Here is a 15,321-nt window from a genome sequence, read left to right on the forward strand (position 1 = left end):
TGTGACTTTATTATTGACAGTAGTGACTTTATATCCAACCAGATCTCATGGCAATTCGTACGAATGTTACGAGGTGGTTAATTCGTAACAATTCGTATGATCTCACTTGTACGGATTAGTAAAATTTCTGCTAAATCGTACATATTTTAAGAGTTGCCCAATTTGAATGAATTCGTATGAATGACCAACCCCTGACCCCGCCCCTAAACCTACCCATCACGTGGGTTTACACAAATCGTACGAGTGAGGTCGTACGAATTCCTACATATTAGCCACTTTTAATCACTCGAACAAATTCATACGAATTGGTTGTGAGATAGCGTTGTTATATCTAACAATTTAGGCATGTTTTTCACAATTGTGAGACTTCTTTCTCCTAATTGCAACTTTATTCCTCCAAAATTTTGATATTATTTCTTTGTTTCTCACATTTGTGACTTTATTATTGACAGTCGTGACTTTATATCGAATTTTACGAGGTGGCTAATTCGTAACAATTCGTACGACTTCACTCAAAAATTTTTGCTAAGTCGTACATATTTTACGAGTTGCCCAATTTGAATGAATTTGTACGAATGACCTACTCCTGACCCCGCCCTTAAACCTACCCATCACGTGGGTTTAGACAAATCCTACAAATTCGTACTAATTAGCCACTTTTAATCACTCGTACAAATTCGTACGAATTGGACATGAGATAGCGTTGTTATATCTCACAATTGTGGTATGTTTTTCATAATTGTGACTTTTTTCTCATAATTGCAATGCATTTCCTGTAATTTTGTGTGTGTGTGTGTGTGTGTGTGTTTCAGAGGCCACGCCATGCCCATGCTCTCTTCGACTTCACATCTCATCATGCGACTCATCTACGTTTCCTGCGCGGTGATGTCATTGATGTGCTGGACTGTTCAGACGCTCAGTGCTGGAGGGGGCGATGCCGGGGAAGAGTGGGCGTTTTCCCACCAGAGTATGTGCAGCCAATTTACCACTGAACTGTCATGTACAGATAAGACTTACTCATCCATTACACACACTCTCCATAAATCTGAAGGGGAACAAAGTCCAATGCATCAATGTTTGGTGTATCAGGTGATTAAGGTTTGAATTAAACTTATGTGTCATGGTCAGCATTTGCCCATAAATCTCTTTGTAAATCATTCTTAGCAAATCAGGAAGCAATTCTAACTTGTCAACAAACCAGTTTTGTAACACCCTTAAGGATTATAACAGTTGACTATTGAGTGACATTTACTCGCTGATCAGCCATCATCTGAGCTTCCTATCTATTCTTCTTTCAAATACTTTCAAATGGAAGGAGTTTTATTGCTCTTAATTCATGATTTTAATTGATAGACATAAAAAACACATTGTCATTTTGCTCATTATTTCCTCTTTTAAAGTGAACATTCATATTAAAGTTGTACATACTTGGAAAATGTTCTTTCTCTTTTTCTTAGAAACATACTTTAATGGCAATTTTTGTGATTTAAAAAATCCAATCCTAGATTGATATTCAGAGACAACATTAAATAATTAGCAAATTGATTTCTTTGTAAACACTGTGGCTTTGTGGTGCTATAAAAACATTTGCTCAACCAATGGCTTGTAACAATATATATATATATATATATATACATATATATATATATACATTTCCAACATCATATCTTAACAAATCATGGATAAAACCAACAAAAATATTTTTTTTTGTTGTTAAATAGGCCACTGGAGATAATTATAAAACTGCATATATGCAAAAAAATATATATGTATTTTTTATATTAAATGGATTTAAGTTTTTCTGTACCAGAAAAGAGAGGGTTATTGGATTGTTTTCAGTCATATGTCTGTTCAGGAAGACCTCTGACTGATGTTCCAATGGAAAGCAAACGTTGGATCCACCCATGCCATGTGAAAACATTTGGGATTCTATGCTGTTAACGTGATCACCATAAAAATAAGCAATAATAAGATAATATTATTTTCAGAGTGACCATAATTTAAGTAACTCTTTCTCTACTGATCAGTTCATGTATTAAAAGCAATGCAATTTAATTTACATTGACATGTATGATGTGTGAAATCAAAGTTTAAATCTTATTTTTCTCTTAAAGCTGCAACTGCTGTTCATTGATATACAAAATAGTATATATTAGCAAGCTTTGCTGCAGTGTTAACGGTCTGATGTACTGTGATAAAATATGAGTCAGCCAAACTGCTAACACGTATTTACACCTAATAATTGCCTGCACGCATTGAACACATGATAGATAACTGTAATGATAAGTTTTGTAGAAATACAGCAGGTGTAATACATAAAAAAAAAAAAAATTAAGGATGTATTTCATGAGCAGATATGGTCTCTATGACCTTTGAACTCAAGGAAAAAAATTAACTTTTATCTAGAAAATTCATTATTTTTAATGCCGTTCACATTTATATTCTATAAAGGAGCATTAAACCCTTAAATTAGATCATCCATCCATCTGTACGTCTACGATTCATTCCCACACACACACACTCCAAACCCAACACACTAGATTTACACATTGCTTCATAATTTTAATGTATCAATTATTAATTTGCACATTAACAATAAAACAATATAAATTAAGAGAAAACAAAAAAGTTAAATATAGACAGTCACAAATATTCAAGCTAATGTTTCATGATTTTCTGTTCTTAAAATTATTGACAAACTGCTCTTACAACCATATAATATAGGCTATTCTCACGCTATTGTTGAAATTATTATTAAGACACAAATTACACAGTCATTGATGTGCTGTACAGAAAATTACAGTTTAATCACTGTTCATTCATTACAGAGAAGAAATACTGCAGTTAAACTTACACCCATTTCTTTGGGAGTATTTAGTAATGAGGTTTTTTTTTTGTCCCAGTTAATGTGAACATATTTATCAAACATAAGATCTTACTTTATGCATATTGCCTTGCAACATGCACTGTGAGAAAACTCATGGTAACTTCTATTCTCCCCTGTTCTCAAAGGTAAATATACAATTGTTCAACATATATGCATTATATGAAAATTTGTATATATATAACTGTTTGATGATGATCTTAATTCAGCTATTGCATTGTTTTGCAGTCGTTCTGATCTAAATGTAATTGTATTTTTAACATGGATATCTAACAAATAAAACCCCAAAGGTTTTATCAGTCAACTAGGTGATGCACTTATATTATCATGACAAAAAAACTGATGTGCGTGACTGTTAGCTGGAGTACGTTACGCATAGTAAGCATAGAGGAAGATGTTAATGCACACAAGGATGATGGCATTGGCGCAGCAGAAGCGAGACCAGAAGGGATCTTCTCTGATGCTGTGAATGATGGGAGATGAATTCCCAGTCACAATTCGGCCAGGTCGGGGACTACAGAACCCAGCGGTGCGCACACACTTACCCCTGCGCACAGACTCACAGCCTAGATTGACACAAAAATGTTGGCTGTGAAATGAACTGCCATGATGCTTTTGATTTTTCATGATTACCATATTCATAAACGATGGGCTTTAAAGGGTTTACTTTATATCTGATTCAACTTTGGGTCATTAACACTGAATCAACATTGAACTGACTACTATTCTAGAGCTTCTTTACAGCAGAATTTGTCTCATATTTGATGAAGTGTGCATTTTTGATTGCTTTTTTTTCCTGTTTATAAAGTGCTATGAAAGGTGGCTTGAGATAGTCTAAGGTTCTTGTAAGAATACCAAGGTATTATCATGGTACAATTTAAAAATCCGTGGACATTTTTTATGCTTAAAAAGCTTCAGAACTGAAAGAAATGACATATTGCGTGATTGCACATAACCTTAATCTGCCCTACAGTTTTCAAATGTTGTGCTTGGTAACATAATCCACCTTATGCATTAAGCTTACTTACATTCCAAACCAAGAAAATGACAATTGGTATTTTTCTCAGTTGCCTTGTGTGTGTTCTCACGCATATAATCATCTTTTGTTTTGTCAACTGATACATAAATGTAGAACACCACCACACCCTGATGAATAGACCGCAACAAACCTCATGAGATCGATCATATTGTAAACTCCTCTCACACCTCCACTCTGTCTCAGGAAGCAGGATTAGTTTGTGTGTGTTCAGGTTTATCTAAATTTGTGTCAAAAATCTCTTCATTAATCAAAAATGGACCTCACTAGTTCAAAAGGCTTATAAATTTGCATCATGTTTATATTCGGATCTAATATATTGCATAGGTTTCTGAAGGGTTCAGGTTTATATCAGAAATTATATAAAAGCAATTGAACTCTATGAGATGTCCTCAATAATATAATCGAACAATAGAGTGTGTGGTTCTGGCTATAGAATGGGGTCAAAATGTCCCCTCAAAGATGGCAATCTCCAAAATCTATTTCCATTTTTTGGTCCCAATGAGGAAAACAGCTCATAAATCACACTAAGTGGTGTTTCTTTGAAAATTTAAAAATGCATAAAGTTTTCTATGATGGGTTTGGTAGGGTTAGTGTAAGGGGACAGAATTTGAACAAAACTCAATCGAATGTCCCCATAAAACATGAAAACCCAATGTGTGTGTGTGTGTGTGTTTCGTACCATCTGTCCTGCGGCTGAGTGTATTTACTTTCTGTAGAGGTATTTCTCTCTCAGCGCTGTCGTGGAGAGTCCACCAGGTAAGATTATGTATCTGAAATGAAATCAAACACAAGCCAATCTACATGACATGCAGCAAAAATACTACTGGATTTAATTGATTAAAGTACTTGATAAAAGACATTAAAATGTATCTTGTAAAAGCTTAGAACAGCATACTATACTATTAGGTACCGTACATTTAATGTATTTATAATTCTGTTTCCTGTAATGCAGGAATCCTGTAATGGAATGCACTTTCCAGTAAGACAAAGGAACTGAAAGTAATATCAGGAATGATTTTAAGATCTTTTCTTTACACATTATTTGATAAGACAAGACAAATTTTCCACAAAATCATTTTAAATGTGCAAAAGAACTATTTTTCTATCTGTACTGATATGCTAATTGAGAGAATATTACCTGTTCCTCATTGGGTGGAGGGGTCAGCAGACTGATCACAGCCACAACAATAGCAGTGAGGGCGCACAGTATGATGGCAAAGTGTAGGTAGTGTACACTCCTTAGGACAGAGGGAGCAGGGTCAAACACTCCACAGCGGGGTAGAGGGAAGACAAACTCAAGGACCATCCGTGTAAAGCCCACCACAAGACCCACCATCAGGCCCCAGAATGCTCCCTGCAAACACAATACCAAACAAACATTACAACCATACAAACATCGCTGTTCCTTTTTCTCAACATGTTATATGAGCGTTGAGAAACTGTTAAACTAACTGTTTATATTGAAACCCTTATATATTTCAGGTATCTGAAAAACAGCTCTGAATGAACTCTGAGCCGAGATTCCTGACATGACAGGCTCTTATTTGCTTATTTAAAGTACTTAAGGGTGGAGTGCAGGGTGAAGATCCCTTGACAAGTGTGAAAATTCCAGCGAAGTGGTGTCATATTTCTGTGAGAGGTGTATTATCAATCTATCTATCTATCTATCTATCTATCTATCTATCTATCTATCTATCTATCTATCTATCTATCTATCTATCTATCTATCTATCTATCTATCTATCTATCTATCTATCTATCTATCTATCTATCTATCTATCTATCTATCTATCTATCTATCTATCTATCTATCTATCTATCTATCTATCTAGGGCCTATGTAAGTGCTCTATGTAGGGATCTATCTATCTATCTATCTATCTATCTATCTATCTATCTATCTATCTATCTATCTATCTATCTATCTATCTATCTATCTATCTATCTATCTATCTATCTATCTATCTATCTATCTGTCTATCTCAGTCAGGGGTGTCTAATAATTATGTGTGCGTAAAGACAGTAGATTTTATAATTAGGCCTATGTAAGTAAAACTTGATTTTATTCTTCTCCATTTTGTTTCACTGACTTACGCAGATGCCCTTACGCAAACATGTTCTAGTATAACAATTTATTTCGTACCCCTATGAATGTCATCTGGCCAGTTTTGGTTTCTTAAGGCAATATTCTCGAGGCAACTTTCGGAATAACGCCCTAAAACGTTAAAAGAATGTTAAACTAATGCTCTCAGTGCTGAAAAATATTTTCAGAGCAATTATACTTATCTCAAATCTCACTAGCTAAAATGGGTATTTCCTATTTGCTGTGGGGGATGTGGATAACTTTCCAGTAAAAGACCCTTCAGGGTAAAAACACACAGGAATTCTGAAATCCCACCCTCGCAGTTTTAAAGCCCTGAAATGATGTGTTAAACAGGTTTACATTATTTTGCTAAACTGACTGGTTTAAGGCTAATTTTTTGCTAAGACATGTGAGCACTGCGTTTTAGCCTCCTGTAATTCTAAATCACTCTAATATGAAAATAAACTATTTTGTTCTACTTTGTGAAACATCCAAGATAATCACACTAGTACACCGCAAAACATTTATTCAAAGCATAGCCTATTTGTTAAAACACATTGGGATGAGGGGTTAATAATAGAATCAAATGAAAGAATCACAAGGCCTTTTTTTCTGTATCTTATGCACTCTCACACAATGTTAGTCCTGTTCTATGATTATATCCTTGTTTATCACTGGTAAAGACCTCAAGAAAACATGTCACACTGGTTTTTCAACAATATCTATCTATAAATGTAATATGCAGCTTATCACAACGCATTATCAATGATTTTTGCTTCTCAAAAGCACACTTTACACACCACAACAATATAATGACTTATATTAAGGTGTGACTTATTTTCCGGGAAAATACAGATATCTATCATCTCAAACACTTACAAGTGAAAGTTAGAAATCACTTACAAGTGAAAGCTCTCTTTTGCTGTCATTCAGACATGTACACACACCCTGACTAAGCTAATGGAATAAAATAGCCAGACATTCCTTCTTCACGAGAGAGAAGTGGTTTCTTCGAATGCGCGTGACTGGTAATGTCAGTATGTCAATATGTACATAGTCCTATAGTGAGGCCTCGGACAGTGTTTATTGTGATCTTTTGTGTGTGCATTACCGCTTCATTGGTTCTTTTCCAGAAAACAGCCATTACGAAAATGGCAGTAACAGGAGGGGCCAGATAGCTGGTCACTGACTGGATGTAAACATACAGCTGACCGCTGTTAGCGCTCTGAAGAATTGGGATCCAAATCACGCTAATCACCACCAGAATAACCGTCACTATCCTGAGAAAACAAATTGACGTACGTTTTATGATCATCTTCGGTTTCAGCAACATTTCTTGATATGATCAAGTTGAGCTCTGGAACATCCAAATCCTATGGGACCCCATAAGTAATACTTGCTAATTTAAATTATCCAGCTTCTAGTTATCTTAATATGAATTTGCGGTTTTATTTTCATTTAAAATGATCTCAACCTAATGACAGGGCATAAATATGAGCTTATCTAAATGAGTAATCCACTCCTTGAGTTCATCCTGCGGTTATGCATTGCATTTCTGAAGATATAAATCATTCTTTCGTAATTGCTTTTGCATAAAAAGCACCATGATGTTGGATCTTAGAAAACATGTAACCTTTACACATGTCATCATAATGATCGATGGTTCTAAATGGGTGACACAATTCTACGCATGAAATGCTCATAAGCACACATAGACACCTGCCAACCAGCAGCAGCTCCTTCTCGCTAGCCCCTCTTCGATACTTCTTCCAGATGTCCATGGTGAAGAGGGTACTGCTACTGTTAAAGATGGAGGTCAGTGATGACATCAAAGCAGCCATCATTACAGCTATCATTAACCCCCGGAGGCCTGGAACACACATGCTTACAATTACTTGATTTTTAGGGCTATTAAAAGGTTGTGACATGTGCTTTATTCACATTTTTGATGTTACCAGTTCAAACATATAATATACACAATATGAAAAACATAAAATCCTGATCCGGATTACCGCTGGGCATGAGCTCGATGACCAGTTTTGGAAAAGCATGGTTGGAACATCCCACCTCTGCACCACACACCTTTAAACACTCTTGAGGGTCCACACAAGCTACTGTGTCTGAAAAAACAGAAATAAACAGTAGCCTATTTAAAATAGATGTTCTAAGGGAAACAAAACACTCATGAAACCGCAAATAATGGAAAAGGTCAAAAAAATGAGTAGGCCTAAGGGATACATAATGTTTGATATATGCCTAACATATAAAGAGAGATTAATTTCTGGACAAAACACACATTTGTGGAACTGGTCTTTTTACTCAAAACTTAACTTAAATTCTTGAGGCAGTTTACCCGTGTGACAACTAGCCCCGGCTGTCCATTTAAGTGTCTGCCTACAACTACTACTTACAAAGTCAGGGGGAAATCGGAACTGTCTGTTCTGTTTCACTTTCCTCCGTTTCCTGTCCTTTTTTTCCCGGACACCCCGCCCAAAACCCACGTAACTGTTGACTCGACAGACACGAGTCTTCGCCGCGTCATCAGTGCTCATGCAACCCGACGTCTGGCCTCTTCCTGGCTCTTTCTAGCCCCACAGAAGTAGGGCAAAGTCCCACAGACTTTAATGGACAACAAACTCAGGACATTATTTACTAAACCAGGAGACGGAACGTGGAAGAAACCGTGAAACTTTTGTTTTCTCGTTGGGGATATCCAAGTGGAAGATATACGCGGATCTCGCCGGTTTGACTGAAGTCTGTTGCGTTTGTGTGTGCATGTGTGTGTGTTTGTGCCCCTCCCGGTCAGGTGACTGAGGTGCGTCTAATCACCAGAGCGCCTCTGGAGATGCTTTGTTCCAGTCTACCTGTCGGTAAAACTGAAAGATGATCTCCGGCTCAGCGGTCAGAAGCGTCCTGTAACGTTACTGAACTACCCTGCTCGGGGAAATATGACCAAATAACATCGGAGGAATCGTGTAACGTTATATCTTAAGGCAACAACAGCCTTTATTCGAATTAAAAACGTGCTTTTGGGTACTTAAGTTATAGTTTTTGTCAGCTTCAACACCTATAATCGATTGAATCGCCACTTTACCATGGGAACGCTTTACCACGATCACGAACGGAATTTTTCTAGCCGTTAACCGAGGAAGACAAACTTTGAGAAGAGTTTTAAGAGGATTATAGTGGGACCTAATTTATTAAAATCCTTAACTAGAAGAAGAAAAAAAAAGGAGCCAGTTTCTATCACCTAATTCGGATTGTGTGGAAACGATGGCGCTCTCTCAAGTTCAGTGTCTGGATAACAATCATGTGAACTGGCGTCTTAATGAATCTAAACCGGAGTTTTTCTACAGTGAGGATCAGCGGCTGGCGCTCGAGGCGCTTGCTACGAAAGGACGCGACGCTTTTGACGCATACGTGAAAGAGCACGAGCTGCGTCCTTTCCTGTCGGAACCGGAGCTCGAGTTGCTCCGTCGGAAAATAGAAGATTATAAGCCCGGTTCTGAGCACCAAAAACCAACTGGTACGACGGAGGGGGAGGACATTGCGGTGTCTTTGCAGTATTGGCCGGACCGCTCCGATATCTCCATACCAAATCTAGATCTCGGATGGCCCGAATGCACTTCTTACCGCGGGGTGACGCGCGTCAATGTGTACACGCAACCGCCGTTGGAGGGACAGTCGCATATAAAAGAGGTTGTGAGGAAAGCCATAGCGCAAGCACAGAAGGTTGGTAAACTAGACTAACTTGAAAAGCACGGTATGGTCAGCCCGCCTTAGAAACACTGCAGACCCTTTGTCAGTGACTTAATAAAAATAAATGTTGTCAGTAATTCGGTGCACATGTCACTTCACCAACTGCCCAGTGTCCACTACACGAGACAAACTACAAGAGAGTTGTTATGCATGTCTAAAATGGCATTGCTCACTTAATTTATCGATGTCGTCCTGATAATAAAGGAAAATGCTTGATATTCATGAGTTGCGATGGTTACCTTTGCACACTCTGAAACGTTGTCTGAAAACATTTTGAACTTATACCTACTTGTACACCCCCCAAACCCATACCAAGTTTCATTAATAACATTTTTCATTATTTGTCTATAATTCTAAGTACTCACTTTGCAAATTATAATAATAATGAAGAGCAAAAATCAATGACAACAGGGGGTGATGGGGTATACCAATAAGCAAACAAGCTGTTAAATTTGTCAACACACTTTTAAACACAACTGTTCTCCTTCAAGCTCATTCATTATTAAAAAGATAACTGGTTAATTGTCCGTTATTAATTGAGTTCAGCATTAAACAACAAAATGTTCAAATATCCATCACGTTTCACAATCTGGTTTCCAACTGACTAATTTTTCTTGTTAGAACTTGCTAAAGCTTGAACCCAAAGCTTCGGCCCATGACACATACTGGCATAAATTCTCTTCCTCCCAGTCTCTCTTTACCTCACACACACTGAAATGTTCATTCAAATAGATCCCTTTATCCAAAGACATTTGTCACAATGAGTGCTTATGAGATGTAGGTAGAGTACAACCGACTTGGGGTGTGTAAGAGTTGTTTTGTGTCTACATCATGTTAAGAGAACACACTCCTTACTAACAAAAGAACTGTAATTGGAGTATGGCCTGTATAGTACACACTGAGAAAGAATACACAATTATTTGTATGTTGTATGGGTTGAACTGTCTAACTAACATCTATACATTTACTGTGTGTGTTTGCAGATGATTGCTGTGGTGATGGATGTTTTCACAGACGTTGACATTTTTAAGGATCTGATAGAGACTGGATTTAAAAAGAAAGTGGCTATATACATTATTATAGACCATGCTGCTGTACAGGACTTCCTATTTATGTGTGAGAGAGCCAACATGCACAAAGGACACCTCAGCGTGAGTTGAAGATGCATTTACTTATGTCTGTTTTAAGTCCTTATTATCAGAAAAGATGTAGTCTGTGTATAAATAACAATTTGTTTTGTTTTTTTAGCATCTGAGGGTGCGATGCATCGGTGGTTGTGAATTCTACACACGCTCCGCTCAGAAGGTTCGTGGCTCATTGAGTCAGAAATTCATGTTTGTGGATGGAGACCGTGCTGTGTCCGGATCATACAGGTTTGTACTGTATGTGTGAATTTTAATGTGTGTATGAACATATACACAGGGCTTGACATTAATGTTTTTGCTCGCCAGCCACTGTGGCTAGTGATTTTCCAAGTGACTAGCCACTCAGCATTTTGACTGACCATAATTTGACATTGATACCATAGGTAAGAACCGCCATTGAGATATTTTTAATATATTATCTCATAATTTGACAGGCTACATATTAGGCTGCCGTCACTTTAAAACCTGATGCACGGACCCATTATACTGTTTTATGTAGCCAATATATTCTGTGGGAATGAGTCAAATTACATATAATTCAGTATTTAAAAAATCGCTTTTTTTGACAACAATACATTGCATGTAGTTTATTATTTCAGATGTCCTTTTAAAAGACTTTAATTGAACAATGTATATATTATAAAATTCAACCTGCCAAAGTGGCTTGTAGGTGGGTGTCAATGTCAAGCCCTGCATATATACATGAAGCTGTGTTTCCTAAATACAAGCCAATCACACAATGCCTGTAGGATGAAGTACAGATATATAGTAAGCATGCTATTAAAACTGCATGCTTTGAAAATTGAAAATTGCCTATGGGATTTAAAAAACAACAACATTTTATTTATGTTTTTAATGATGAAGACCACCTCTGATTCCGTTTAGTGTGAAACAGCAACTACTTCTTTTTCTTTTCTTTTTTTTTTAAACTTACAAAACTATTGAATCAGGTTTAGTAGTCTTGGTTAAAGCCAAACCAAACTCAAAGCAGGATAGGTCTTAACTTTAAAATGGAATCTTCGCTCAATATTGAGTGTTTGGGTGAGATTAGTGAAGCTTTCAGTTGAAAAACATTTAATACACAATGGCAAATAATATTATATTATAGAGGGTATAAATATACAAGGGTGTAACAAAACAAACTAGAATATGGATTAAAAATGTCAAAACAATAATCTAGTCAAACAATAACAAAGTCATGAGACAAGCCTGATAAACCAATCACATGGTAGGAAATACCATAATACAAAAAAGGGAAGTGTGAACAGACAAATCAAGAACAGGAAAGCTACAGTAGTGAGCTACTTTACTGTCACAGAGTTGGATAACATAATGTTGCTATTAGGTAGTTACCCCTTAACACTGGTGTTAACATTCTTTTAGATACTTTGAGTTGCTAGTTTAAATGTCAATTCATGGGCTTCTATTCTGTGCATGTATTATTGTTTCTGACTTCTGGCATTTTCATATTTCAGTTTTACGTGGACAGCTTCTCGTTTGGACCGAAACATAATTACAGTCATGACTGGGCAGTCCGTTGAAACTTTTGATAAGGAGTTTCGCGAGCTGTATCTGAACTCTCTTGGGGTAAACCTCACCAAGATTCCCCTGGCAGAACTTCCGGAGCCTGACCCTACCCCAGTCGTCGTTCCTCCCCCTGTTTCCGCTGCGGTTGCAAGAAAACTAATTAACCCCAAATATGCTTTGGTCAATGTAGATACAACAAGCAAATCCTCTTCAGACAAAGCTAGTGCCAAGATCAATCCTCTGGTCAAGATTCCCAAGCCTAAACAGGAGTTGCAATTGCATCCAGGACTTGTAGGCTTGCCAAAGGCAGATCTCATTCTTTACTTGCCCATCTGGCCCGAGCCAGACCCATCCAGTGATGTTATTGGGTATATTAATATTCGTGACACAAACAAGCCAGCACCAGTGCATTTAATGCGCTCGCAAATGTTTGAAACATCTCAAGCGATCCGCTTTAAAGACCCTTTCACTGGCCCACCTGAGGAACCGCTACCAGATAAGGCAACTCTTCGTTCTGCAACTGCACAGTTGTCTAAAACCAATGCAATAGGTCAATCAAGCGCCCAGCTTCAGCCGGAGACTGATTCTAGTAATGTCCTTCAAGATACACCAGCCAGTTCGCCTGATTCGCCAAGCTCTCCAATCCAGCAACAAGACCCCAAAGCCAACCTTCCTCCACAAGAGCAGGAACCCAACCATGAACCACCAGAGGTCCAACAGGCTTCAAATCCGCCTGTTCCCAAGCCACGCACCATTCAGTTGGTGGTTAATAAGACTGAAGGCTCTGGAGACGCAGAGGTCACTTTAGTCAGAAGGAAGGAAAACCAGACAATGGATGCTGAAGACAACGACGCCATTAGCACCGCTGTGACCTGTGCACATTCATTAAAGGATAAAGATGAAAATTCCACAATGTCAGATGAATACTATGAATGTACTGATTCCGATAGCAGTGACAAACTCCCTAATGGAAGGATAACGGGTTCCAGTCGTGTTGGAGAACACAGCGCTAACGCGCTTAACGTGATGGCCCGCTTCTCTCAATCCATGCTGGACTTGAGATCGGATGACGTTGAACTGGATCTGCAAAGCACTGCCGAGAGGAATCTACTAAACACGCAGAACAGAAACAAAACAAAGGTAGGACTTTGATTTTAGTGTGTCTGAAGGTGAAAGTGCTTTTTATCAGATTTGGCTCTCCACTCTACCAGTCAATAAACCTGGGAGTGTCTCAAATAGATGAGAAGAAGCCAGGCATATGCGTTATGTAACGCACAAGGGTGTGCCGATGTTGATATTTCCTGCATGCCTTAACCTGCTATGAGTGCTTAAACACATGTATAGGGGTAGTGGGTGGGAGGAGGGTAAATGTAAATGAAGTTGCATATCAGATGAGAACAGGAAAATAGCATGTTATTAGGGTTTGTCAGATCCTCATTTTGGATGGATTTTCCCATGAAAGAAGTAGTAGTGTGTGTACATATAGGGCCATTATTGGATAAACTTGCTACTATTTTACTATTACTACTATTTTTCATATTATATGTTTTAACTTAGTGACGCCTTAATACACTTGTTTTTCTAAATAAACTTTAATAATATTGCTATTTATTGTTTATCAACCATAACATAAAATAATAATTTCCCAATATACGGACATCACTACTTTTATCACATCGTTTTTACAAATATTTGCCTAATGCCATTAATTATATCCTAAACTGTTTCCAATAATATTCTAATGTTTCTAATAAAATTCTTCCATTAGGTATGATGTGAAAATATTTTGAAATCACAAGCATTTTGAGGGGTCTAAAACTATCCTGCTTAACCCTCAAACCGTATTCACTTTATAGCCTTTAATCCTGTAATTGTGGACAAATGTGGGCACAGAGAACTTTTTATTTATTATAAATGTCATATCACTGTCTTCGATAAAGTTTTGTCTATCCATTTCTGGAGTTTTCTTTTATTTTGGGGGTATTTTTGAATTTATTTACTTCAAAAAGTACCATATTTTCTATGTAAATTATTCTTATTTTATGTTTTATTTTTTTAACTACATTAAAATATCATTCCAATAAGTTCTTAAAGCTAAAACCTAAAGATGAAGTGACTTTGCTGTCACCTGGTGTCTTATTTTGGCTTATTTTAGAATGCTCTGAATTACAGTTTTTCCCATTCATTTCTATAGGTGCCCATTTTTGACCCAAATACACGATTAAGGACTTTTTTTTTCACACATTTAACATCGTAGAATTGAGTAAAAAAAAACTGTGTGTGTTCAGGAGGCAAACTTAGGAAAAGTAGCCAAGTCTTGTACCGCTCAAATCAAGGGAAGTATTTTTAAAAAATAAATAAACTATTTTGCCCACATTTGTCCAGAATACGGTTTTAGGGTTAAGTTTGTAGATCCTTTTATATGGTTCTAGCTGGTTTAGAATAGTGTAGTACAACTTGATCAAGCTTGGTTAGATCTAGTAGTCCACCTTGGACCAGCAATAAACCAGCTACAATGTACCAAAAACCAACTTGACCAACATAAGCTGGTATTACCTGATTTTCTTTACGCAGTATAAAAAGGTGACAAACTTGCACAGAAGATGACATAGCACTGAATTTTTGCAGCTCTAGCGGATACAGCAGCTGGAGGGTGTGTGTAGTACCTGGGTAGAGGGCCCTGCTGATCATGCCAGGTAGGATGATGAAGATCATGGGAAGCATCTTGAGATAGCTGGCAAAGATGGACGCCCCTTTGGCGTGACTCATATTCTTTGCTGACAGAGATCTCTGCACGATTACCTGCCAATGATCAACCAACATTATTATTTTGTCTTTACTGAATTCTTTTTGAAAAATTCATCTGAACAGTTTATGGTTTAAGT

The 15,321-nt window shown here is 37.3% G+C and overlaps 3 protein-coding genes across 5 annotated transcripts in view; 2 read left to right on the top strand and 1 right to left on the bottom strand.

Annotated features, from left to right (window-relative positions):
* The window catches only part of grapb (GRB2 related adaptor protein b), an 18,582-nt gene extending 15,705 nt beyond the window's left edge, over positions 1-2,877 (top strand). Inside the window, exon 6 of the mRNA XM_039648243.2 lies at positions 813-2,877. Within this exon, the coding sequence (XP_039504177.2) occupies positions 813-992 (180 nt within the window). The 3' untranslated portion in view covers positions 993-2,877. The remainder of the gene's footprint in view (positions 1-812) is intronic.
* Positions 2,782-15,321, bottom strand: part of slc5a10 (solute carrier family 5 member 10) — a 27,108-nt gene continuing 14,568 nt past the window's right edge. The window contains exons 9-15 of the mRNA XM_039648297.2: positions 15,103-15,238; positions 8,018-8,125; positions 7,725-7,875; positions 7,117-7,285; positions 5,062-5,277; positions 4,603-4,693; positions 2,782-3,450 (exon numbers count right to left, since the gene is read on the bottom strand). Of these exons, the coding sequence (XP_039504231.1) occupies positions 3,254-3,450; positions 4,603-4,693; positions 5,062-5,277; positions 7,117-7,285; positions 7,725-7,875; positions 8,018-8,125; positions 15,103-15,238 (1,068 nt within the window). The 3' untranslated portion in view covers positions 2,782-3,253. The remainder of the gene's footprint in view (positions 3,451-4,602; positions 4,694-5,061; positions 5,278-7,116; positions 7,286-7,724; positions 7,876-8,017; positions 8,126-15,102; positions 15,239-15,321) is intronic.
* Positions 8,515-15,321, top strand: part of sack1gb (scaffolding CK1 anchoring protein Gb) — a 10,451-nt gene continuing 3,644 nt past the window's right edge. The window contains exons 1-5 of one of the 3 annotated variants that reach the window (XR_016168933.1): positions 8,515-9,737; positions 10,748-10,915; positions 11,013-11,137; positions 12,385-13,576; positions 15,065-15,132. Coding sequence is in view for 2 of the 3 variants with exons in the window: in XM_039648296.2 (XP_039504230.2) it covers positions 9,279-9,737; positions 10,748-10,915; positions 11,013-11,137; positions 12,385-13,576; positions 15,065-15,070 (1,950 nt within the window). In the remaining variant the exon portion in view is untranslated. Of the gene's footprint in view, positions 9,738-10,747; positions 10,916-11,012; positions 11,138-12,384; positions 13,577-15,064; positions 15,281-15,321 lie in introns of those variants that run through there. The other 2 variants (XM_039648296.2, XM_039648295.2) reach the window with 2 other exon arrangements.

The sequence above is a fragment of the Pimephales promelas genome, chromosome 6, assembly GCF_988280905.1.
Source record: "Pimephales promelas chromosome 6, fPimPro1.hap1.1, whole genome shotgun sequence".
Taxonomy (NCBI): Eukaryota; Metazoa; Chordata; class Actinopteri; order Cypriniformes; family Leuciscidae; genus Pimephales; species Pimephales promelas.